The sequence below is a fragment of the Canis lupus genome, chromosome 3, assembly GCF_048164855.1.
Source record: "Canis lupus baileyi chromosome 3, mCanLup2.hap1, whole genome shotgun sequence".
Lineage (NCBI taxonomy): Eukaryota > Metazoa > Chordata > Mammalia > Carnivora > Canidae > Canis > Canis lupus.
Window position 1 is genome coordinate 38,476,464 of NC_132840.1, and position 27,395 is coordinate 38,503,858.

At 42.4% G+C, this 27,395-nt stretch overlaps 1 protein-coding gene across 17 annotated transcripts in view; it reads left to right on the forward strand.

The window, feature by feature from the left end:
* FGGY (FGGY carbohydrate kinase domain containing) overlaps window positions 1–27,395 on the forward strand; it is a 413,650-nt gene that overhangs the window by 10,394 nt on the left and 375,861 nt on the right. For 9 of the 17 annotated variants that reach the window (XM_072820441.1, XM_072820449.1, XM_072820455.1 and 6 more), the window contains exon 2: window positions 22,103–22,317. The exons of 1 other annotated variant lie outside the window; for it this stretch is intronic. In XM_072820441.1, coding sequence (XP_072676542.1) covers window positions 22,114–22,317 — 204 coding nt within the window. In that variant the 5' untranslated portion in view covers window positions 22,103–22,113. Of the gene's footprint in view, window positions 1–6,563; window positions 6,725–7,696; window positions 7,743–17,794; window positions 17,877–22,102; window positions 22,318–27,395 lie in introns of those variants that run through there. 7 more of the 17 variants (XM_072820442.1, XM_072820444.1, XM_072820443.1 and 4 more) reach the window with 4 other exon arrangements.

Below are 27,395 nucleotides of genomic sequence, written 5' to 3' on the forward strand. Positions count from 1 at the left end.
GCCACTTGCTGAGAGGGAGGAGAAAAGGAATAGTATGTCTGGGAGAAGTAGGTTAGACATGTGAGAGAGAAATGATGAGAATTTCTTCCCAAACTAGGTATACTTTTCTCAGGAGACTCCTATAACCACCCCCTCCTTCATCATCTTTAATTATTGAGGAGGCCCTTATCAATATGCAGGAAGCAGAGTTCAAACAGTGGGTACATACACAGTGATATATGTGTGGGATGGGTTTAGGGAGAGTAGGGAAATGAGGTAGAAATCATTCAGGCTCAATGTGTTACCAGTCCCTTGGCCATCTGGATTTGGGCCTCTTGCAGACCAGACTGGCAGCTGAGTAGCTTGTGTTTTGCTAAATTGGCCATGGGATAGAGAGATTAAAAAAGGACTCAGTTACTGGTGGGTCATAGGGAACGAAGACTGAGAGGAAGGTGCTCTGTAAAATTAAGAGTGATTTCAACAGACCAGTCTCGGTGTAGTTGACCAAATTCTGAGATTATAGAATTACTGACCAACTTTGATGTTAGAATGAGGCTACTCTCAGAAGGGGGCTACTGTTAGAATGTTTAAAAGTATTCTGTGACCTGGTGGCAGAGGCATAGGATTAAAGGCCCTCTCCAGGAGGCAACTGGGTTGCTCAGTAGTTGAGTGTCTGCCTTTGGTTCAGGTTGTGATCCTAGGGTCCTGGGATTGAGTCCTGCTTCAGGCTCCCATGGGGAGCCTGCTTCTCCCTCTGCTTATGTCTCTGCCTCTCTCTCTTCATCTGTCATGAATAAATAAATAAAATCTTAAAAAAAAGAAAGTCCCTCTCTGGTTTTTACTGGCTCTGTGATGGTGGCCAAGTAACCCAAGTGCACAGAACCTTAGTTACCCTCTTTCTAAGCATGGACTCCTCTGGGGTTGTTGGGAGGATTAGCAGGGACACGCCCTATGTCACTGATGCCGTGCCTGGCACACAGAGTAAGCACTCATGAGAAATTTATTGATCCAAGATGAGGCTTGGCTCAGAATACATTAAGGAAACATTTGGATTCATGTGAAGATACATTCTGATAAAACACAGGTCACACTAATTTTAGGGATCTAGGAAGAGAAGACTAGAGTACTTGATGGGGGCTCCTTCAGAGCCATCTATCATAGACAGTTTGTGAAAATATTCGAGCTCCCTTTCCCTTTTCTCCTGAACAAATTATTCTGATATTAGTGTCAGAGGTTGGATATTGGGCTGAATGGGCTGCTGATCTGTCCCAGGCTATGTTGTATCCTGGGGGTTCTCCAGGCAGGTAGAGACCTTACTGTGTGCTGTTCACTTAGGTCAGCTCTGCACAATATCAGATAGAAACATGAGTGTCAAGATCATTCTTATTAAATGTATTGAGTGCGCCTCATCCCTTTTATTTTAGAAAAAGCCAGAACATGGGGGAAAGCTTAGAGGAACTAGAAGTCTATAGCATGGAGGAAAGACAACCCATAGGAGGTCACAAGAATCATCTCAAAGCATTTGAAAGGATAGCTCACTTAAGAGAGATTAGGTGGTTTGGTTGATCCCATGGACGAGAGTGAGGTGTAGACAATGGGAACCATACAAAGCAGAGCTCTGCTCAGAAGATCTTTCTTATTATTATTACAGTAAGAACTGCTCATTGAGAAAATTCAAACAGCGGAGAGGGGAAGATAGAGATTGCCCTCCAAGTTTCCACAACTTTTCTTTTCCCTGAGTGTCCCTTCAGAAGCAGGAGTTTGTGTGTTCTTCCTGAATCTTGTGTGTTAAGTCTTTATACAATGCATTGGACCTCCCAACAGTAGCAATGGTCAGGATCCCCTGGAGGGCTTTTGTAGCCTCACTCTCAGAGTCTCTCTGAATTAATAGATCTGGGCTGGAGCTTGAGAATTTGCATTTCTAGCTCATTCCCTGGTGATACTGATAGTGTTCTGCTGGAGACCACTGTTTGAGAACCACTGATAGTCTGTCTTCTTAAAACAAAACAAAACAAAACAAAACACAAATGGGGTTATACTGAAGTCTCTAAGAACATACTCTTATTTAATAACATTAGCATTTTTCTTTAGCCCCTTGTCATTGGTTTTAATAGCTGCTTATGTAGAAGTTTTAGCAAGTCCCTTATTAATAAACAGTTAATTTGTTTCCAGAGGTTTTATGAGTGTGCTCTTGCCTTGGCAAAAACATGTTGTCATGTACATTTATATATATATATATATATATATATATATATATATATCTTTCGCCAATCCATGAATTCTTAGAAGTTAAACTGCTGGGTAAAATGGTCGATTTTTTTAAAAAAATAGAACTGCCCTATGACCCAGCAATTGCACTACTAGGTATTTATCAATATCCTGGGGTATTTACCCCAAACGTAGTGATCTGAAGGGGCACCTATACCCCAACATTCATAGCAGCAATGTTCACAATAGCCAAACTGTGGAAAGAGCCAAGACATCCATCTACAGATGAATGGATAAAGAAGACGTGGTATATATATATATTCAATGAAAGATTACTCGGCCATCAGAAAGGGTGTAGATGGAACTGGAGGATATTACGCTGAGTGCAATAAGTCAATCAAAGAATTATATGGTTTCACTCATATGTGGAATATAAGAAATGGTGCAGAGGATCATAGGGTAAGGGAAGGAAAACTGAATGGGAAATCATCAGAGAGGAAGACAAACCATGAGAGACTCTTAACTATAGGAAAAAAACCTGAGGGTTGAAGGAGGGGAGATGGGTGGGAGGGACGGGGTAATTTGGTGATGGGCATTAAGGAGGACATGTGATGAACACTGAGTGTTTTATATGCAAATGATAAGTCATTGAACACTACATCTGAAACTATCTGCTTTATGTTGGATAATTGAATTTAAGTTAAAAAAAAAAAAAAGGACAGATAGTGCCAGATTGTTCTAGAGAAGGCTGAACCCATTACTCTGCCACTAAAACTGTATGAAACTGCCTATTTTCCCCCACATTGTTGCAAAACTGGGTAGTATCAATATTTTCAATTTTTGCCAATTTGTTACATGTAAAACTATATTGTTTTCTATTGCATTTTCTCCATTATTTGTAAGGCTAAAGGTTCATATGTATTTGCTTTATTTCTTTTTCTATGAACTGCAAGTCTGTATTCCTTTGCATTACAGGAAGAGGGAACAGTATGAACAAAAGTGCCCAACCTTCATGAACAGGATTGCTAACAGCTCTTAGGGATGGAGTATAGGAGGTTGAGATGTGGGGTGTGTGTAGGGAGGTGGTTGGGGGGTGAGGTTAGAGATGCAGGCAGGAGCCAGAGGTCTTTGAGCTTATTTTGGGCAGGAGCAGCATTGCTGTGGTCAGCAATATGAGCTTGTCCCGTACTTCTTGGTAATTTCGACAGGGCCTGTTTGTGAAATGGCACTGTCTAGTTCCCCAAGTGTAAAGTTTAATCTTCAAATAACTCATTCTTTATGCCTTTCACCTTGGACCTTAAATCCACTTGGTCATGCTTCATAAATAGGTAAACACAAGAAGAGGCCAAAGACCTCAGCCAGCTTCTGTCTGAGTATGGACTCTGAGGGAGGGAATTGTGGAGGATTGTGTGGGGAAGGGATTTTGTTGCTCTAGCTAATACTGCCCTGAGCCTTCCCTGACTTTGCTGACATCTGACAGCAGTCACTGAGGTTGGTGGGTTCTTCTGTTGTTTTAATTTGAGTGATTTTTCTCGGAAAAGCCATGGATTCCGGCCAGTATGCTAATGATAACGGTTTTGCTTTGAAGCTCTGGTTCTGTAGAAAATCATTTCATAGTTAATTATGTCAGCAAATCAACAGCAGCCCCTTGGAGAAGAAAGTGACTGAGGGAGAGAAACTGAATATATACTTAAATTATTCAGAATTCGGAGGTCAAGAATTCATATTCCAGAAAGAGTCCATGTAATAATAAATAACGAAATTTGTACACAGTTTTCCCTGTTATGGGCTTGGCTTAGTAAATGATGACATATTGGGGTTAAAATATTACAACTTTGGGGGCACCTGGGTGGCTCATTGGTTGAACATCTGCCTTTGGCTCAGGGCATGATCCTGGGATCCTGGGATCGAGGTCTGCATTGGGCTCCCCGCAGGGAGCTTGCTTTTCCGTCTGCCTACATCTCTGTCTCTCATGAATAAATAAATAAAATCTTAAAAAAATATTATAACTTTGCATTTAGAATCAGGATGCCAGCCCTCAATCTCTTTCTGCCTGTTTTGCCTTTTTTCTGCTTCCAGGGTCCTGGTATGAGAGTGAGAGACCTTCGGCTTTGTACTATGGCTCTTAGTGAACTCAGTGTAAATTGGATTCATAGAAGATAGACTAACTCAGAAGAGACCCCTTGTCTGAAGAGTGTCTCTGTCTTCCTTCTGCTCTCCACATATGTGTCTGGTCAAGGAGGGAGATTATCCTGGAGGAGGAGTGGAGTGTCTCACACAGATGCCAGGCTGGCTCATAGTGCTTCTGGAACTCACCAGGGGCAGAGTCCTTAGAGACTTTGTATTTTAAAAGGTATTGGACTATATTATACATTAACAATCTTCCCCTCCCCCACACCCCAGTACTTGCCCTGTTACTGTATTAAGCTACACTGTGCTTATTGGCAAGTACAAGCAAGTAGCAGGCAAAACATTCTCAGTTACCATCTAGTGTTTCTTACAGTAGCATTAATTTGACATAAAGTAGTCTTTATGAATCAGAGCAGGGAGAAGCCATATCTAATGATTTGAGGTCCAAGAAGGTTTCCTAGGATAAACAGACTTGGAAGGGCATTCTAAGTTTGCACAAGATAAAGGCAACTTGGTCCGTATGGAAAGCCAAGCTATTTCAGGGAGAGTACCAAGAGCCCTGCTGTGGCTTAGATGGACTGGAATTTGAATATGGCCTCCTTTCTCTCCTGGCTTTGTGACCATCGGCTGGAGATTGATCCTCACAGAATTTCAGCATCCTCATCTGCAAATGGGAGAAACCTTGATGGGTGTTAGAAATGGGGCATCAAAAAAAAAAAAAAAAAAGAAATGGGGCATCATTTCACCCTTCCCCTGCAAAGAGAATAGCTTGGTGGAGCATTATAAAGGGCTTGGAAGGCATTATAACAAATGAGGAGTTGCTTTATTGAATCACAAGGACTGAAAAGAAGAGGGAGCCAGCAGTGTTTTACAGAAGAGGGTGTGGAAGATGCAAAGTTTCATCTGCTCTTAAGGCACTGTTTGTTGTTGGAGTTTGGGGATGTCTTCTCATGAGTCAGATTTTCCATCCATGATTTCTTTAGGGCCTATACTATGCATTTGTCCTCAGCATGGTTGGATTTTGTATTTGTGTCAGCTGTTGCATCTTGCCTGTGTGGCTTGTGGAGGGTGGTGGTTTTGGCTAACATCCAGAACTGGCTTGGTTTGGATGCTGTGACTGCCACATTGTGAGGCAGGCAGGGGGGTTTGGTGAGTTCTGACTTTTCTGCCTTTTGGAATCCAACTTTGTATTAAAAGAACAGCCAACCTTTTTACTGTCTGATTTAATACTACACACCTCCTTGAGTCACCTCTTGCTTACATATTTGAAAATGGGCTTTGTCCAGAGCATGAAGATTCTCAGTATCCTGAAAAGTACTGAGTTTCTGATCTAGTGGTTGGAACAGTGATGAAAACAGTAAATAGGTACTTCCTTTTTTCCAGCCATCATCTCTGCATTGTGTGGGGAAAGGTGGTGTTGGAATATGATGCTTGGCCCCGAGAATGTGGCAAGGATTCTGTTGGCAGCATGAAGCCATTTTATTGCCATATGTAATTTTACTAGGTGCATTCAGTTTAGCTCAAGGTACAAAAACTAGGAATAATTTGAGTCATTACCATTTGATTTTCAAAAATCAGATTCTTACTTTAAATTGTCAGCTCTAAAAATCGGATATTTTTCAGCTTCCTATTCCTAGTGTCCTGGCACAGAGAAAGCACTTAATATTTGCTTTGTTTACTGGAATTTGAGATGTTAGATACAGTCAGAACACCTAGGTATAGACAATGTATTTTGCAGGTGTCCAGACGTGACTTGGTGTTGAAAGGGACATAATAATTGCCCTAATAATTGCTGCTGTTTATGACGCATATACCATACATCAGGTGCTATGCTAATCGCTTCAATGATATAATATCAGTGAATCAAAAAATATGATGATGCTTCAATGATATAATATCAGTGAATCAAAAAATATGATGACGCTTCAATGATATCAGTGAATCAAAAAATATGATGATATTGGAACAGTAGGAGACCGCCTTTCATTTTAAGAGATGAGGTAACTGTGAGCAACTTGTAATGTTTTTCTCCCATGTATATTGTTGGTAAAACCAATAGACAACCAGCTTTTATTACCAGATTAGCTCTTTACTTCCCATCCCAAACTTTCTTGCCATCCTACAGCACGTGTGATTTGTTTGAAGTGCTGTTTAGTTCTGTTAGAAGAGTGAAGTGGACAGGCATACTTACTGCTTATCTTTTTCTTTCCAAACTTAGTAACTGTCTGCTTGTAATACAACTAACTAAGTAAATAGTGTGGGACTCTTGTACCTGAGCTCCCAGCAGAGTCCAAAGATCAGTTTTAAGAGGATATTGAGTTCCCTCTCAGATCCCTGGGACTGTTTGTGTGCACACTGTCACCTAATTGCTCCTGGAGGAGTGGCTTTTTAAGAAATAGGACTGAAGGTAAGCTCACCTACTCTGGAGGATCGTAGCCTTAGGAAACAATATTATTGGTATGAAGTTATGTAGGGGAAAAGGAAGAAGGAAAAATATGAGAGCAACTCCCAAATGGTGGGTTTTCAGCACAATATTTGTAGCATTGACCAAGCTTTTTAGAATTGCTGAAACAGTTTTGCAAAGAACAGCCTCTCAGTCCACGTCCCTCTTTCTTTTTCATGCTACATTTGAGCAACTTGCATGTTTGTTGAATCAGCCATGAAGTCTGTGGTTTCCTGTGGCACATTACTAATAATATTTATACAAGCTATTATTTAATGAACCATATATTTATCATAGGAACAGTATTTTGATCATCAGTAGGGGCTAAAAATGAGTCCTGTCTGATGTGGGAAACAAAGGCAGAAGAAAAATTATTACATTTCCCTACAGTCTGCAGCCTGTTGACAATTCCTTGAAACAGGCAGAGGGACATTCCTGTAGGGACTCAGCTGCCTTAATGTTAATACTTTGCTAGGGGAAAGAGGCAATCTTAGCCTAACTCCCAGGATCCTGTAAGTCTACTTTAACATATAAAAATTTCTCTGGAAACTTCCTTTATCTCTACCCCCCAAGATATGTGCTGGCAAACATCCTCCAAGCATATGACCTGCTGATATACATCTGAAGGGTCTCATGACTCAGGTTTTACTGAACAGTTATAAATGAGCTTTTCTAGCAATAGCTAGCCCCCTCAAGATCCTGGAAACCTTGTTTCCAAGATACCTGGGAGGCTTATGCTATCCCTGACCCCCTCTCAACTTGAAAGTCTATAATGAGCCACTCCTCATGACCCTGGTGCAGCTCTTTCTGCTCACAGGTCCTGTCCCCGTGTTTTAATACAAGCACCATTTTGCACCAAAGACATCTCAAGTAATCTCTCTTGACTGTCGGCTTCTAACCCTAATGTCTTTCCTACATTATTTGGCAACCACAAAGGACTTTGAATTTTCTCATCTGGACTCTGAGCCACGTTGCAAAATTGGTGAGTATTTTCTCTCCTCTTCATCTACTAGTATTTCAGGAGTTTTTCAAGGGGTGTGGTCTCATTGGAACACTTTCATGTGGATTGCGTAGGCTCAGTCTGTAGCCTGTGGCTATTCTATGGGGAGGAGAAAGCTTGTATTTGGCTGGAAGTTAGTACTCTGGCCGAGATGGTAATAAGACCCAGAAACTTGATGCCCTCTCTTTATTCCTATCCTTATAACAAAGTTGTCTGTCTTGGGCAAGGGACAGCCACTTAAGTCACCAGAGTCTGCCAATCTTAAGACTCCCATGGGAGGTTTCCTCCTGATTGATCTATTGTGACCCCCTTCACATCCCTGGTCTACTCACTTCTGGCCGCAGGACCTCCACTGGGAGCTGGCCGAAACCAGTACCCAATGGAATTAAAACCTAACTGGGGACCATTTCTTCGGGAAGTTAGCTATAAGGACTACATGGGTTAGAATGTCACTTAGATTGCGGTGGATTTCTATCTTTACTGTCTTCTGTCAGTGTTCTCTACTAAATTATAAAATTGGGTAATTTCCCCTTGTAAAACTTTTCTAGGGTTCTCCATGGGCTAAAAAAGGCAGGGCAATAATGCAACCTTCAGGGCATAGGAAATAAGGTGTGCCCCTCACAGCAGGTGATAAAGCGGGCTTCAGGGCATAGGATGGCAGGGCACAGTATTTCATTCCATTCACCAGGCACCCGTCTGTAGCCTAGGATGCGATGGGGAAGGGGAGGGATGCTGGCCTCCCTCTAACAGGGCCTTTTACTGCAGTAATGCCTTTGTGGTAAGGCAGGATGGTGATCAATAGCAATTTTTGTTTGAGGGATGCCTCTAATCACTTTTGACACATGGAATCTTTGACATACCCTGCATGGGACACCACCTGGGAGTCAGGGTAAGATTTTTCATAATGGACCTTCTCTACTTTTCCAGGAGCATGGCCTCAGTAGGCTCTTATTCAATCCCCAAGGACTCTACCCAGGGATGCCTTTTAACACACTGGAAACAATTTGGATTGCAAAATTTAGGAAAGGACTGAGCTCCTGTAACACTGCATGGCCTCAGTAGGATCTGTCAATTAGATCTCTTCTGCAGGAAACAGGGCAGAATGTGTTTGCCCAAATGTGTCTGGCTAGTAACCCCCCTCTGGACATATTGGATGATAGTTATCTAAATAAGCCTCCTCCAAATCAACCCAGGTTGCTGGAGGAAACAGGTTATCCCAGACAAAGGGAACTCTGACTCTCTCTCTCTCTCTCTCACAGTTCCACCTCCTAATCAATGTGGGGGCTTCTCCCTCACTCATTTCCTGGGTTAATGGCTATAATTGAAGCCAACTGTGGTTAGCCTACCTCAGGACAGGGACTTTAAGGAATATTCCCAGGTAGCTACTGAAACTCCTTTTGTTTGGGAGGAAATTCCCTGTTTCTCTAAGCCCAACATGGACTGCCTGTTCCCCCCTTGTTGGTGGGAAAACATGGCATCTGCTCCTCTGTTAGACCTGACAAGTTCTAGAACTGGGACCCTCTCTCTGCCTTCTGGCAGTACTTTACCTCTTCTGCCTTCTCATCCATCACTTTTTGCTTGGGCACCACCCTGGGTGCATGACGCCTGTATTGCTGGTTCCTATGCCATTCTTGGCACCTCCGGCACCATGGCTTCTTCTCCCCTCTCTATCACGGAGCAAAGAAGAGCAGCCCCTTGGACCTAACACCACCTACTCTAGATTTCCCCACTAGGGTCTGATAAAAATTGACACTGGGGAGGATCCAGGTGGAACGTAATCTGTATTGAAACTAATTTACCTTTGTTGGTTTAAGATAGACATGTCTTTAAAGTTAATTAGCATTAAATGTAAAATTTTTATTCTTTGAAGGCCAAATAAGCTCATAGTATTTCTTTTGTAATTTGTTAGCAGAGATGACTTAAAATTATGGTTAATTACAAAGATTTCTTGGGTAATTGTTAAGATAGCTTTCAAAATCTTTGGTAACCTGAAACTAAAGTTTTGCTTGGATGATAAATGGGATTGAATTCATTGGACATTTAGGTCTTTTCCAAAAGAATAAAGTGCTAAAGCATTGATTACTGGACATAGTTTTGTGCTTTTGACTTCTTATTGCAAAGAGACTAAGGATATTTAAGACTGTTAGAAAACATTCTTTGTGCTTAACTGATTCATAAATCTGCTATCTAAAGAGTTCTGGTGTAATAATTCACAATTGGTTACTACTAGTTTACACTGGAGACTAAAGTTTCTAAGTGCAGAATTTTGCTAAATGTAATTAAGACTGATGGGAATAAGGGAAGCAAAAGTAGGAGATATGTAAGAAAGAAGGAATGGGAATGCATTTTTATTGAAGGTAAAATAAGGTAATTTTGTTCTAAATGAGACTGATTATTTGGAAAGAAATGGATTGGGACAAAATTTGAATGTGAAGGAAAGTTGCAGAAGGTTTGTCAAGGGAAATCTTTGGAAAGGAGTTTTAGGTGTTTATCCTTTAGGTGTGATCCTTCCTTAAGGACTAAGGTTGAAATGAATGGATTTTAAAAGTATAGCGGTATAAGATTGAAAGTCTGCTTTCTCTCTGTTAAAAGACAATTTTCTTGAATTGTTGGTCTGCTCTTCAAAAAAAAAAAAAAAAAAAACGTGAACAAAGTTGTTTGCTCTTTTCTTTGCCCAGAAAAAACAGTTTCTCTGTTTTCTCTGTTTTGCCTTTATCTTTGGGGATCCCTAATCCTCTTTATGCATGTGCTTTAAAACTTTCTAAGGTTTTAATAAAGTTCCCCAAGATTTAAACCATGAATGAAATCTTGTTGACTAATTAGGCTTGTTTATTTGGTATGTTACCTTCTGGTATAAGGTCATCACTTGATATTTTGATTATTGAAATGTCATGTGTCACAGGAATAACTGGTTCTTGTCATTGGCATCATAATGAACTCTCATATCAGATCTTTAACAAGGTCCATTTCTGAATTTTTGTTATTTATAATTGTTCTTATTCCCTTGCAACATGAGTTACATCTTCAAGGAGATTAATAAAAAGGAATTCTAGGGTAGGAATTTCCCGAACTAACTAAAAAGCTATATTCAAACTGAACATGAACTAGTTCAGCATAGGACTAAATGAACTAAAAAGATGATTATAGTTTTGTACCTCTTGTTTGAAACATTGCTGGTTCTCTAATGTTTACCCTTTCAGGTTAAGAGAACATTCTCTTAAGATATTTCTGGCTTACAGGAACATGGTAAAGTATACATTTGTGAACAAATTGAGACATTTAACTTTTTTCTCTACCTGAACCCTCTGAAATTCAAAGGTCTCTCAGTAAGTATTCTTTCTTCCATGGCAATTCTTTCTTCCATGGCAATACATTTGCATAAGTTCAATAAGAATCTGTTCTTGTAACAGGACATCATTTGAAACATTGGTTATTTTACCAAGGCTTTGACTAGAATATCATATTTAAGAGACATGCATTGGCCTCAGATATTACCAAAGAGCTTTAAGAAACTAAAGTTGTCTTTATGAAACATGGAGTCATAAAGCCCCTTGGAACTGTTGGCCTGATACCTTGCTTACAGAGTTCCCAGCAGCCTCATGAGGTGAGTGAAGAATGTCACTTCCTGGCAGGTGCAGGAATCTCAGGATATATTTGGGACCTCAAGAAGAGGAATCCACCCACATCTACAGGTATTGTAGGCATGTCTGATGGCAAGTACCTGGCTTGGCTTCTGGCCTGGAGAGGCTACTGAATTCAACCTAGAGATTCCTTATAAAAAGTTCCAGCAAAGTAGATTCTGAAAGATTTATATGATAATCATTATTCTTGGTGAGTTTATGTAAAGTAATTAGACCAGGTTTGTTAAAATTGGACTTGTTTAGTAAAAAATTAGTCTTGGTTTGGCTATGTCTGGAAGTAAGGGCAATTTTAAAGAGAAAAATTATGTTTTGGTAACATACCTTTGCAGATTAAATCCTAGTTCTGCTTGTCTTTGAATGTTGTTTTGCCTAAGCTTGACAACTTGAAGTAAACTTAGGGAAGTTGCCATAATAGCTCATGTATAGATAGTCTCTTTGCTTATTATTCTGTGGGGATATTAACAGGACCCCATAGGCATGATTATTTTGAACAGCTTAAAAAATGGGATTGATTCCTCAACAATTCTATACCTCAACTAGCACCTTGACCAATTCTGTATGGCTGGGATGATAGAATCACTCCTTAGAAGCCAAAGTATACCCCACTCCATAGGGTTAATTGTAGGCTTGTGGAGATAGTGGATGGCCCCACTTTATTTGTGATTAGATTTGATGATGCACTTGCGGATACCCCTATCTCTTGAGACAAGTCTTCTCCCACTTGTCAGTGATTTCGTGTAATTAGGCTGGACCTCAGACAAAATGGGCTTCTGATAGTTTTATCTCTTAGTCATATTTATCCTAGAAGTCACCTCTGTTGAGGTATAATTTTTTTAAAAAAGGCTTTAGCTAAGCATACAACAGCCCTCCTGGTAAAAGGAGCCTCAAAGCTCACTACGGGACAGTCCCTGACTGTAATGACTTCACATCATTTTGGTCTTAGAGACCAAAAGCCACCAATAGAAGATGGGAGGCCAACTTATTAAATAGTAGGCTATACTTATAGAGATGCCTGAAATATACTTGAAACCTTTCAGACTTTAAACCCAGCTGCGGGGATCCCTGGGTGGCTCAGCGGTTTCGTGCCTGCCTTTGGCCCGGGGCACGATCCTGGAGTCCCGGGATCGAGACCCACGTCAGGTTCCTGGCATGGAGCCTGCTTCTCCCTCTGCCTGTGTCTCTGCTTCTCTCTCTCTCTCTCTCTCTATGTCTATCATAAATAAATTAAAAAAAAAAACCCAGCTGCCCTTATGCCTGGACCTGATCATATTACTCTATAGAACATACCTGTTCAGAGGCTATTGATCTTGTTTATTCTAGTCAACCAGATTTAAAAGGTTCTCTTATCAAAAGTGCAGACAATAGTTGGTGTACTGATGGCAATAGTTTCATGGAAAAGGGAAGAAGAAAAGCTGGGGTGTGCTATAGTGCTCACTCATGCTTTGAAATTGCTAAAGCCTTAAAAATTATTTTTTTATACTGACTCCATATATGCTTTCCTAGTCCCACATGCCCGTGGAACAATTTGGAAGAAAAAGGGCTTATTATCAAGCCATAACTCCCCAATCAAGTATGGGCCTTAAATCCTTACTCTTCTTGAGGGTGTATACCTGCCTAAAGAGGTGGCTGTAATTCACCTCAAAGGACATCAAAGGATATGACTTAGAATCTTTTTTTTTTTTTTTTTTTTATGATAGTCACAGAGAGAGAGAGAGAGAGAGAGAGAGATAGGCAGAAGGAGAAGCAGGCTCCATGCACCGGGAGCCCGATGTGGGATTCGGTCCCGGGTCTCCAGGATCACGCCCTGGGCCAAAGGCAGGCGCCAAACCGCTGCGCCACCCAGGGATCCCGATATGACTTAGAATCTAAAGGAAACAATTTGATAGACTGTGCAGCCAAGCAGACAGCACAAAATAAACCATATTAAGTCTTTTACCATCCTAACTCATAATAAAGTCCATAAGTCCAGTCTGTTCAGACCAGGAAATTCACATAGCCCAGGAACAAGGATATTCAAAAAAGCACAGGACTGGCTTGTTAATAATAAAGGAAAAAATCTTTATACCCAAAAATAACCAATGGAAGTTAATACAGGGTTTACAACAGGATTACTCATTTGGGTAAAAAGGCCACGGAGATGACAAAAAACTTTGCTAAGAGAAATTTTCCCTAGATTGGACTCCCTTAATCCCTAGAAAATGACAACAGACTGTATTTTATTACATAAATTCAAAAGATGGTCCTTTAAAACTGAATAGCACTTGATATCTTGACTGCAGTTAAAGGAGATCCAGAACTAGATGACTGTCTCCTAACAGGACCCAGTGCTACATGGCTCCAGCTTGTGTCCATGGCTTCCCCCAGGCTGGATAGGCCACTGTACTCCGTTTTTTTTTTTTTTTTTAATAATAAATTTATTTTTTATTGGTGTTCAATTTGCCAACATACAGAATAACACCCAATGCTCATCCCGCCAAGTGCCCCCCTCAGTGCCCGTCACCCATTCACCCCCACTCCCCGCCCTCCTCCCCTTCCACCACCCCTAGTTCATTTCCCAGAGTTAGGAGTCTTTCATGTTCTGTCTCCCTTTCTGATATTTCCCACACATTTCTTCTCCCTTCCCTTCTATTCCCTTTCACTATTATTTATATTCCCCAAATGAATGAGAACATACAATGTTTGTCCTTCTCTGATTGATTTAATTCACTCAGCATAATACCCTCTAGCTCCATCCATGACAAAGCAAATGGTGGGTATTTGTCGTTTCTAATGGCTGAGGAATATTCCATTGTATACATAAACCACATCTTCTTTATCCATTCATCTTTCGATGGACACCGAGGCTCCTTCCACAGTTTGGCTATCGTGGCCATTGCTGCTATAAACATCGGGGTGCAGGTGTCCCGGCATTTCATTGCATCTGTATTTTGGGGGTAAATCCCCAACAGTGCAATTGCTGGGTCGTAGGGCAGGTGTATTTTTAACTCTTTGAGGAACCTCCACACAGTTTTCCAGAGTGGCTGCACCAGTTCACATTCCCAACAACAGTGCAAGAGGGTTCCCTTTTCTCTGCATCCTCTCCAACATTTTTGGTTTCCTGCCTTGTTGATTTTCCCCATTCTCATTGGTGTGAGGTGGTATCTCATTGTGGTTTTGATTTGTAATTCCCTGATGGCAAGTGATGCAGAGCATTTTCTCATGTGCGTGTTGGCCATGTCTATGTCTTCCTCTGTGAGATTTCTGTTCATGTCTTTTGCCCATTTCATGATTGGATTGTTTGCTTCTTTGCTGTTGAGTTTAATAAGTTCTTTATAGATCTTGGAAACTAGCCCTTTATCTGATACGTCATTTGCAAATATCTTCTCCCATTCTGTAGGTTGTCTTTTAGTTTTGTTGACTGTATCCTTTGCTGTGCAAAAGCTTCTTATCTTGATGAAGTCCCAATAGTTCATTTTTGCTTTTGTTTCTTTTGCCTTCGTGGATGTATCTTGCAAGAAGTTACTGTGGCCGAGTTCAAAAAGGGTGTTGCCTGTGTTCTCCTCTAGGATTTTGATGGAATCTTGTCTCACATTTAGATCTTTCATCCATTTTGAGTTTATCTTTGTGTATGGTGCAAGAGAGTGGTCTAGTTTCATTCTTCTGCATGTGGATGTCCAATTTTCCCAGCACCATTTATTGAAGAGACTGTCTTTCTTCCAATGGATAGTATTTCCTCCTTTATCGAATATTAGTTGACCATAAAGTTGAGGGTCCACTTCTGGATTCTCTATTCTGTTCCACTGATCTATGTGTCTGTTTTTGTGTCAGTACCACACTGTCTTGATGACCACAGCTTTGTAGTACAACCTGAAATCTGGCATTGTGATGCCCCCAGCTATGGTTTTCTTTTTTAAAATTCCCCTGGCTATTTGGGGTCTTTTCTGATTCCACACAAATCTTAAAATAATTTGTCCTAACTCTCTGAAGAAAGTCCATGGTATTTTGATAGGGATTGCATTAAACGTGTAAATTGCCCTGGGTAACATTGACATTTTCACAATATTAATTCTGCCAGTCTATGAGCATGGAATATTTTTACATCTCTTTGTGTCTTCCTCAATTTCTTTCAGAAGTGTTCTATAGTTTTGAGGGTATAGATCCTTTACCTCTTTGGTTAGGTTTATTCCTAGGTATCTTATGCTTTTGGGTGCAATTGTAAATGGGATTGACTCCCTAATTTCTCTTTCTTCAGTCTCATTGTTAGTGTCTAGAAATGCCACTGACTTCTGGGCATAGATTTTGTATCCTGCCACACTGCCAAATTGCTGTATGTATGAGTTCTAGCAATCTTGGGGTTGAGTCTTTTGGGTTTTCTATGTAGAGTATCATGTCATCGGCGAAGAGGGAGAGATTGACTTCTTCTTTGCCAATTCGAATTCCTTTAATGTCTTTTTGTTGTCTGATTGCTGAGGCTAGGACTTCCAGTACTATGTTGTACTCTGGGTTTTGCCTGGATGCATGGACGCATTAAATCCATTACCAACCCAGCCAACCTTCCAAATTTAAAACATGGTGGATGCTTTCTGTGTCTCGTTGGTATGACCACCTGGCATTCACCTTTGTTCCCTCTTTGGGACTGGACCAGGTTGTTTGGCACATGGAAGCTCTTAATAAGGACATGGTCAAAGCCCTAAGTGTCACTCAAAATAGCATTTCTCTACTAAATCCTAAAGTAACACAAATGTGTAAAGCAGTTTTACAAAATAGTGTAGCATTAGATGTTTTAACTGCTACACAAGGTAGAACGTGTGCTATGACAGAAACAAAATGCTGTGTATACGTTCCTGATTACCTCAAATATATTTCTGTGTTTCTAACTGACATGGATACTCAAAATGGTGCTTTAAACAATCCCTCTCTTTCCTTTTATGGTTGATTAAATTCCTGGACTGGGGAAAGATTTTCATCAGTTATCAAAGAACTCTTATTTGCGCTTCTTTTTCTTTTTCTTATACTAATCTTGTTTTGCTCTTTTCTCCCATGTGTCTCTCCCTGGTGCAGAGACTCCTTCACTGCCATAACTTCAAGCCAAGTTGACTCCAAGGGCCTCTGCTTTCATAACTCCTATATCTATATAAGCCCCAGCTGATCAGTGTTGACCCATAGGTAGGGACATCTCTCTAGCCCTATTAAGCAGGAAGAAGTTACAGAAGATGAGACCTTCTACCCTCAGCAGCCTTAAAGATTTAAGGGTCAAAATTGCTCAGATGGGAATGATTTGGGAAACAAAGGCAGAAGAAAAATTATTAAATTTCCTTACTCTCTAAAGCCATTGACAAGTCATTGAAACAGGTAGAGTAACCTTCCTCTAGGGACTCAGCTGCCTCAATGTTAATACTTTGCTAAGGGCAAGAAGCAATCTTAACCAGACTCCCAGGATCCTGTAAGTCTACTTTAACATAAAAAATTCCTTTAGAAATTTCCTTTATCTCTCTACCTCCCCCAAGATATGTGTTGGCAAACATCCCCCAGGCATATGACTTGCTGATATACATCTGAAGGGTCTCATGACTCAGGTTTTACTAAACAATAGTAAATGACCTTTCCCAGCAATAGCTAGCCCCTTCAAGATCCTGGAAACCTTGTTTCCAAGATACCTGGGAGGCTTATGCTATCCCTGACCCCCTCCCCACTTGAAAGTCTATAATGGGCCACTCCTCATTCCCCCCCCCCCCCCCCCCCCCCCGCAGTTCTTTCTGACCCTCACCTCATGGGTCCTGTCCCCTGTGCTTTCATAAAACCACCTTTTTGCACCAAAGACGTTTCAAGAATTCTTTCTTGGCCATTGACTTCAAACCCTAATGTCTTTCTTACATCACCATCCATACTGGGGACTCGGATAGGAGGCTGTTTCTGCCTTCTGAAGATCTTGCAGACTGACAAGTTAGGTGTCCCAGGACTCGTGTCCAGCACAGCTTGAATTTTTCTCTATTGTTTTATTTCTTGTGGTCCCCACAGTCTGTGTTCTCATTTCTGTCTGCCTATCACCATCCCCGTAGCCCTAACAGTAATTTGTTTTTAGAATATTCATCCTTGCCTAGAAAGAATGAAATAGAACCAAAGTTCTGAACCTCACCTCATAAATTGGGCTTTGCAGCCATTCCAACTTAGCCTCGAGTCCCAGTTCTTCAGGTTTTGTACTGTGTGACCCTAACCACCTTCGTTGCTAAGAACCTTAGTCTCCTTAACTGGAAAATGAGCTTATACTGCCTGCCTTGCAGAGATGTTGCAAGTAGTAGATGGAATCACAAAATCATGTGGGTGATTTTTAGAGCGGAGTTTAATAATTGATAGTTGTTGCTACATTTGTTGCTACTTGTTATTGAAAAAGTTAACAAAGAATTTTGTTTTCAGTTTTAGGTTGGTGTTGGGGAGAGAGCCCTACACTTGGCCATAGAGGCTGGGGTTCAAATCTTGGTGCTGCCATTTACAGTTGGTAAGACTCGGGCAAATTTCCCCATCCCCCCTGAAGTATAGAATGGTGATAGGTTTACCAGCTTGGTTGAGTTTCATTCGGAAGAGATTAAGGCCTATGTGCAAGTGCCCGACACACAGACAGATCCTACTCATTATTTTTTTTTTTCTTGGCCAATTAGAAAATGGAATGTTTTCTATTTTGCAGTTATTTTTTGAGGAGAGGGGGAACTGGATACAGTTTGAGTCCAGGACACAGCAGAGGACTTGTGACCCAGGAACAAAGGGCATAGAGGGGGAAGGCAAGGGATATGAGTTGCAGAAAATTCTCTGGCAGAGTTTTTAAAACTCTCAGGGTCGAGTTTCAGGGAAGCCGCCCAAGGGCTTGAACTTACTTGCTTTCCTGCTTTCAGGGTCCAGGTGTGGAAACAATCACAAAGAGATCACTTAAAACTATAGTAATGGGAAACATGGTGAACCTGAAATATTTAATTAGGATCTATTTCTTGGAAAAACATGAACTGGGAGGTGTGTGTGAACAATGCTGGGAGGTGTGGGGCCCTGGTCTCTGCGGGTTTGATCATTCCTGACCGAAGTCTTGGTAACATGGTCTGGAAACTGGTGGTTTTGCAGAGAGAGGTAGCCTGGCCTGGGGAAGGGTCAGTCTCTGTGGGTGGGCAGCTTGAGTTCTGAGGTAGCCAGTCTTAAACAGCATAGGCAGGGGCCTTGGCAAATAGGCGTTTAATAAATGGAGGAGAATCGGGCCATATAGCACCCTGAGAATGGTTGGGGACTTAAGAGCCGGAGAGAATGGAATTGCTGTCAACTCTATTACTTATTAGTTATACAACAGATTGTGGCAAGTTACTTTACCTGTCCAGAACACAATTTCTTCACCAGTAAAATGGGGATGATATTAGTAATTATTATCTTCAAGAGTTGAGGTCGGGATTAAAAGTATGGCAATATTAGGAAGCTGTAAAACAGAGCACTAGGGCCACAGTAAACGTAATGCCTTTTATTATTCCCTCAGGTTAGGTTTTAAAGGTATCCACTGAGTCACAAAGACTCATCGAGTACCTGCTGTGTGCCACACACTGGGTTTGCACAGGATCTAGCCGTGATCCTGGCCTCAGAGGAGTTAATTGTTTAATAGTAAAGCTCCACTCTTCATATGCGGTAGGGGCTCTCCTGAAGGGTGGGCACTTTCCTGTTTAATGAAGTCAGGGATCCAGAAAACAGAACTGGAGAAAGCCCTGTGTCAGCTGCAGAGTAAACCTCTGCCTCTGGATTTCACTGGAAATCAATTGGGTGTCTGGGTAGTGGGTGATAAGATGTCCTGAGATGTGTGCCCTGCTGAGGAAGATAGAGTCAGAAGGAAGCAACTGAGGCTTACGGAGCTGGGCCAGCCCCATGGAGAAATCTGTCTTGTCACTGGGGCTAGCTGGAATGGGGTGAAGGCTGGGAGATGGCTGGCCAGTCTAGGTAAGCCGGAACATTTGTATGGATTCTTCATTTCCTTTGTATTTCCTTGTTTCTCCCTGAAGTGTTTAGCATAGTCTTGGAGACTGGTAGGCAAGGGTAGAGGGTTATAGGCGTGCCAGGATTAGTGTTAGGAGCAGCACGCCTGGGCCTTTACACTGGACACGGTGAGAAGCTAGAAGAGGGCATTCCAAAGGAGAAGATGTGAGTGTAGGAGGTGGAGCAGCTGGTTTGATCAGTCTTCCTCCTGCTTGCAGATAAAGTTGAGGAAGCTCTGGGCCAGGGCACCATCCTGTTTTGTCCTTTATGGTATCCTCAGCTTTTAGCATGGTGCTTGATACCTGGCCCAATCTGCGTTTCTTTGGATGGCAGTCATGGATTGCAAGATGCATTATCATTTCATATACCACTAAGTAAGAAAGACAATGCTACCAATGAATTGTGAGATGCCATTGATTGTAGGAGTCACTGATTTCAAAGAAACAAAATGTAAAAAAAATGAGTGTCCTAGAATTAAAGTGGTTGTAGGCATCCAATAAATATTAACTGGATGAATGAAGCATACAGAGATTAGAATGCAAGCAAAACACTAGTTCATATAAGTAGAAAACTAAGAATTCAAACTGTTAAAGGATAAGCCCATTCATCTGTGTTTTCTATTGATTTCACCGATCTGGGTGTTGATTCAGTAAACATTTATTGAAAATTGATTCTATACCAGACACTGTTAGGAGCTAGGGATACAGAAATCAAAGTTCCTTATTTTTCAGGTTCAGGCCAGTAAGGGAGACAGACCTGGAACCAAAAATAAATGACATTTTAGAATGGTTAAGATTTGAAGAAAGTAGGGACACTGTACTCTCGTGGCACCAAGTGACAGAGAAAGGCAAGGGGAGATGGTTGAATTGGAACTGAAAATAGAAGTCTGAGGTCACAAGAGAGAGGGGGTTAGGTAGGGAAGGGCAAGTGCAAAGCAGTGGGGCAGCCCTGAGGCAGGTCAGGATGAGGAGTCTCTGGACATCTGGAGTTTGGTGTAAGAATGGGCAGGATTGCGATTGGCGAGGCCAACCACAAACAGGGCCTGGGATGCTATGCCCAGGGCATCAGGCTGTATTATAACCACCCTGAGTCCTGAGAAAGGACCCAGCAGAGGGATGGCTCTGAGGAGGCAGGGAGGCCAGGGCTGGGCTGATCCTTCCTTCAAAGGGAGCAGCTCTTCTTTGACTTGATTTAAATCCTCTATGAGTAATGGCTTGAAGAAAAGGAGGGAATGCAGAGCTTGACCACTGGTGCTCTAGGTCCTGTGCAGCTCCTGAAGCCCTGTAAGCGAGGGAGGCAGGGTGATGGGGAAGTGCAGAGGCTGGAGCCGGAGAGTTGTCCTCCGCAGCCCTGCCGAAGGTACACGTGCTCACTGTGGCTTCCCCGGTTTCCTCTCCCACCTGCCAGGGAGCCTGCAAGCTGAAGGGGGCAGATGCTGCCGTTGGGGAATCACTGTGATTAAGTCAAAAGCAATCACTTTTAATGAAGCTGTTTTTGACTGGGATGAATATCCAGGAAGCAGTAACTGAACATCTGCGGGCTGGCTTCGTTTTAGAGTCCCCAAGTGTGACCTTGCCAAGGAAACATTTACCTTTTTGAAATGGAAGGGCTCAGAACGCTTTCTGGGTTGAAATGAGACTCCGGGTGCTAAGCCTGCCCCGGCTCACCTGGGGAGCTGTAGCCTGTTCACCAGCGTGGCTGTCTGGGGGGCTTGTTCTTGCTCTGCGAAAGGCTGATCTGGGAAATGAAAGCCTCTGTGAGATTTCTGTGTCATGTGGGCTAATCTGACCAGAGGGACTGAGAGCGGCACTGAAGGCCGAGGAATTCCTGAGTGTTCTCTGGTCAGATTGCCTCGTAACTCGCAAAGGGTCTGTAAAGAAAACAGATCGACTGACAAATTCCTGATCCCGTCCCCTGCGAGTCTCCTTCCCAATTCCCAGTCGCTTCGTGACTCGGCTGCGGTAGACTTCCCTCTTCTCCCAAGCAGCCCGCAAGCTGTTAAGAATGAACAGGAAGGGCGTGGGACTTGACAGTGCACAGATGGGAGGCCGTGGATCCAGGCCGCTTCACTTCTCTGGGACCTGTTTCCCCATCCGTGCAACATGCATCACTGGAATGTACATTTACTCTCTTAAGTGTGCGGACCTAGCTTTAAGAGAGAAGTTATGTATCTCTTGGAGTCTCCCCCTGAGGACCTATAAATTTAGAGATTTAAGTATGTTCTCCTTCTAGAGTCACAGTGAGGAAAAGAGCAGATGCGTGTACTTTTCACAGTGTTAGGCGTGTAATAGGTGCTTAGTAGATCATTCTTTGAATGGAAGGTTGACAGGATAGATGAGGTTCCTTTTTAGTACTGTGGCCACTGTCCTCATTTTGATTCAGATTCTATGAGAATAAATACATACTGTTATCTCTAGATTTGCTGGTTTCCACAGCCCGTATTCATCCATATAGCACTTTTCACCCAGTATCACAACTTTGGGTAAGTGATTATGTAATTCGTAGCAGTTTAACATCTGACTTCCTCCCAAGAACGGAAACTCCACATCTGAGGCCTTGCTGGTCTTGTTTACGCGCCGCACTCAGTGTTTTTGTTGGGTGGACGAATAAGTAAATGGTAACTGGTTGGTCAGCTGTGCCTCTTTTATTTTCACTTGCAAGATATTTTGGGCTTGATTTTGCAGACCCACTCGGTCTTCATGTGGTTTTTGTCCTTGATCATGGCAGGTGGAGGGATCATGATGCCTGGCGGAGATCAGGAACCAGGGAGCTACTATGTGGGTGTGGATGTCGGAACAGGCAGTGTGCGTGCGGCTCTGGTGGATCAGAGGGGCATCCTTTTGGCTTTCGCAGACCAGCCAATTAAGCGATGGGAGCCTCAGTTCAACCATCATGAGCAATCGTCCGAGGACATCTGGGCTGCATGCTGTGTTGTCACAAAGGTATGGCCACAGCTGTGGCATTCTATCCTTGCATATGCTCCCCTGCTCCCACCGACTGAGCATGTCTGTTTTGTACACCTGCTACTGGGAACCACTCCCAACCAATGTTGGGACACTTTAGATATAGGCCTTGCCTTTTGGGAGCTCACAGTCTAGTGGCAGAGACCAGTAGACGATAGCTACACTATGCCTCGGTAGGTGCCGGGGGCTCAGTGGCTGTGGCTGGAGCTGAGGAAAGGACAGCTTGGAGGGGCTCACGTGGACAGGACCCAGGATGGGGAACAAGCAGAGGATCCCATCACGTATGACTGAATGTGGAAGAAGTCACTGATAATCCTAGCTAACACCTGTGTCTTCACGTGTGCCCAGTGGTGTGTAAACTGTATTAGCATGCATCGTGTATGTGAATCCTTGCAATGACCCTATGAACATAGTCCTGTTATAGCCCCTGTTGTATTGAGGAGGAAACAGGCTCAGAAAGGTTAGGTGACTTGCCCAAGTTCTTGCAGTTGGTAAGAGGCAGAGGCAGGACGGGAGCCTATGGAGGCTCAGGCTGACTCCACCGCTGTACTGTCAGTCCTGGACTCTCCTGTCTTCCACAAAGAAGCTTGTTTTGTTCAGAGGCAACAGCATGTGCAAAGGCATGAGTGGCACGTGCACGTGGTGTGTTTTGAGAAAGCAAGGACATCGAGTTGTGCCAGACAGATGTTGATGTGGAGTGATGTCAGCTTGCAGTTCGCCCACTGGCTCGGGAAAGGAAGTGATGCTCACTTGTCCAACTTGACTGTTTGGTTTGAGTACCTGGTGATCAGGAGGGACAGAGGCACTTCTGTCTTTTTCCCTTTCAGAGGGAAAAATAAAGTCCTGGTTACTTTTCCCTCTGTTCCTAGTTTTGTTCCTTAAATATTCATGAAGAGCTTGGTAATTTGCAGATGGACAATTCACCATTCTGTCCATATTGATCAGTCTGTTTAAACTTTAATGAGCTCTGGGCTGCTGTTAGTGCCCCCAGAGAGGAAGGCAGAGAGAGGAGGTGGGGGTGGGCAGTGCCGGAGCATCCTATAGGAGTAAAAGTGGGGGCACATCTCTTCTGCCTGTTTAATTTTCTTCCTCCCTCCCTGCTCTTGGCTCCTGCCATGGTGAGAATCTTCTACTCTTTGCCCTTGGGTCTCCTTTGTTCTTCTAACATACAGCCTTTCTTGCCATTAAGGAAATTGTCAAGAAGAAAATATAATCCCCTGATGAAAAGCTACTTTAAAAAAGGTCTGCTCTAAGTACAGCTTGGTTTAATGGTAGATTTTTAATCATCTCCCGGTGGCGGCCAGCTCCGTCATCAGTGTGAGCCCCGAGAGCCCCATGAGTGCTGTGGGCATTTGTCCTAAGTGAGGCTATCTCATTGAGGCTATTGCAATAAAGTGGCTGGGTCTTAGGCTGTCTGCTCACATGGGGTATGTCTATATGGCCCTGTGCCAGAAGCCATAGGATAAGCATGACACATCTTGCAGCTCATTGCTGGTGTGAGGTTTAGAGAAGGAAGCTTTTTTTTTTTTTAGTTAAGAAGATAGCACACCTTGGAGTATAGATTCTAGAGCCAGACTACCTGGATTGACATCCCATTTCTTTCTTGACATCCCATTTCTTTCTTTTCTTTTCTTTTCTTTTCTTTTCTTTTCTTTTCTTTTCTTTTCTTTTCTTTTCTTTTCTTTTCTTTTCTTTTCTCTTTTCCTTTTTCTTTTTCTTTTTCTTTTTTTCCTTCCTTCCTTCCTTCCTTCCTTCCTTCCTTCCTTCCTTCCTTCCTTCCTTCCTTCCTTCTTTCTTTCTTTCTTTCTTTCTTTCTTTCTTTCTTTCTTTCTTTCTTTCTTTCTTTCTTTCTTTCTTTCTTTCTTTCTTTCTTTCTTTCTTTCTTTCTATTTATTCAGAGAGAGCAAGAGAGAGGCAGAGACAGGCAGAGGGAGAAGCAGACTCCCTGCAGGGAGCCTGATGTGGGACTCGATCCCAGGTCTCTAGGATCACGCCCTGGGCTGAAGGCGGCGCTAAATCGCTGAGCCACCGGGGCTGCCTGACATCCCATTCCCAACAGTCATTAGCTTGTCATCTTTGACAAGTTACTTCAGGTTTCTTGTTCGACTTTCCTTATCTATAAAATGGGAATGATAATTGTAGCTTATCTCCAAAGGGTTGTAGTGAGGACTGTGTGAATGCATATACAGTGCTACAACAGTGCTTGGAAATGAGTAAGCATTGCGTTCCCTGTGGTGATGATGATGGTAACAGTAAGAGAAATGGGTAGCTTGTGGAGGAGAATGAACTTCTAAGATGAAACACTGAAACATCACAGGTGCTTTTTGGAAACCTTCACTCACCCCCTGTCTGGTTAGGGTTCTTTGTATGTAAGACTTTGTCAAGTGCTGGTATAGGGCAAAGGGTGATGCAGAACACAGTCTGTCCTTTCTCTTCTTTTTCAAGGACTTCAGGAAGAGTTTGAGAGCAGTTGTACTACTTTCCTTTCCCTGAGTCATTCACCTGAGATAGTTTTTCTCTTATTTGAATTAATAAGAACAACAGCAGCAAAAATAATAAGATGATGATGATGACAGCTAACCTTTCTTGGGCACTCATTATGTTCCAGGTACCAAGCTGAATGCTTGATATCCATCACTTCATCTTATCCACATGACAGCCTCTTGACGTGGAGCTACAGCTCCAAAACAGAATAATAAAAACCAACCTCAAAGACATGAGCTTTGAAGGGTTAAGTAACTGGCCCAACATCACATGATTAATATGAGCAAGGGGTGGACTGCTACCACCCCACTCGTGCTCTCCCTTCTGCCCCTCTCTCCAGCCTCATTTCGCTCCCTGTGCCTCCTGCTTGGAAATCATATTAAGCTACCTAAAGTTTTTTTGAATTTGCCACTATGTAGGGACCCTTGAACTCACTCTGTGAGTATGCTAACCATACTGAATTATAAGTGCCTTTCCCTGACTGTCTGCTCCTATAAACAGTATGTGCCCCCTGAGCAGGGGTCACGTCTTGTTTATCCATAGTTCCCTAGACTGCCTTGCCTCTGATAGGCCCAATTCATGTTTGTTGAGTACATGAGTGGATGAAATGTCTCTGTTATTTTCATTATCTGGAACATTCTTCTCTTCTTCATGTGCCCAACTCCTGCATGGGTACTTACAAGGTAATCTTCTGCGTAACTTGCTCCTGGGAGCCTTCCCTGATGACCTCTGACATCCTCTGTCCTCCCTTGCCAACCTCAGAGGAAAGACAGGACAAGAAATCCCTTCTGCTGCCCCAGAGCCCACTGTCTTCACCTGTCCTCATCACGTAGCATTTGATCCTTATCAGATAGCATTGTAATTGGTGACTTGTTTGGTTTCTTTAAAGTCAGGAGCTGAGCTCTTGCAGGGAGCTGTATTCCCAGCATCTAACACATTGCCTGGCACAGCTTTGCTGCTCAATCAATGGTTGCTGTGTTAATGTTACTTAGAACTAAAAATAAATAAACAAAATTCTGGCATCCCTGATCTGGCTTAAGTATTGCAGTAACTGTGTGAGATAAGTCTGCCATTCTTTCTGTTTGACACGTGAGGATATCGAGGCTCTGAAACTAACAGGTATGAGAGATAGGACAAGATCCCTAGTGAGATGGCTCCAAATCCTAGTTTTGTTGTACTACTAGAATTGGAGGGTCTTTATTGGGTTGGCACTCACCCATCTAAAAAGTGCTATGGAAACACCTAAGTCCTAGAGGTATACACCATCCCTGATTTTAAAGGCTTGTATCTCTTTTCGGAACCACAATTTTTAATCATCTGAAGAAAGTGAGAACATTGCAAGTTCGTATATAATTAGTACCAGCTCCCATTAGGAAGAAGAAAAAAGATAAGCTGGAGGTGTCATTTAGCCAAGAGGCATTTGTCCAGTATCATTTAGTTCTCACACAATTGTTTGAGCACCTACTAGGTGCTGTGATTTTTGCTAAGCCCTGGAATGTGTACAGAAGAGGTATATAACAAATTCTCTGCCCCTAAGAATGAAATAGTTCAGTCTAATGGAAAAACCCAGCACCTATGAAGCCAACGAAGTACTGTTTTGTTCTAAGTTGTACTAGTTATATATGAGTAATGGTTGGAGGGAGAAGGAACAGAAAGGGAGTAAACCATGTGGGATTGAGCAATAATATTAACTCTTATTTGTAGAACCTGTGTGGTTTACAAAACACTTTCATATTCATTTGATTGTCATACAGTGTAGGTGGGGCAGGGGTGGTTGTTCCCATTTTACAGTTGAAAAGAACATTGGAGACCCAGAGTGCTAAGTGACTTTTCCTAAGTCACCCAGAAAGTACGCGATAAGCCTATACTCAGGTCAGATCTTTGCCTTCTTTCCATGTCCAGCACCGCACATTTGTTGCTTATCTGAATTAGTGCAAAAAACCTAACTGATCTCATGTATGCACTTCTCCTTCCCAATCCATTCTCCTTCTTGGAACTGGAATGATTTTTTTTTTTTTTTTTTTTTAACCAGATCTTGTCACTCTTTTGCTCACCATCCTTCCAGAGCACCACACTACTATTTGGATAGAACTCAAAATCCTTAACCTGGTCTTCAGGCCCTGCCTTGTTTGGGTTCCACCTACTTCCTTTGCTCATCTCATGATGCTTCTCTTAGCTCCTCATGTTCCAGCCACACTCTCCTTCCGTCCTGTCCTCAAGCATGCAGTGAATGCTCCGTCTAGTCTCAGGACATTTACACACATTCTTTCTCCTTCTTACTTACTCTTCTCACTTTCTGCTGACATATCTAACTCCTCTTCATCTTTGGATTCACACTATCTAATACACTAGTCACTAGGTACATGTGGCTATTTAAATTTTTTATTCTAATTAACTTAAATTTAAAGTTTAGTTCCTTAGATGCACTGGCCACATTTCAGATGCTTGGGAGCCTGCGTGGTTGATGGGTACTGTATGGGCAGCACAGATACAGAATATTGCTGTCATTGTAGGAAGTTCTATTGGATAGTGCTGCACTGAATCTTAGTGCAAAAGTCAAGTCCTTCAAGAAA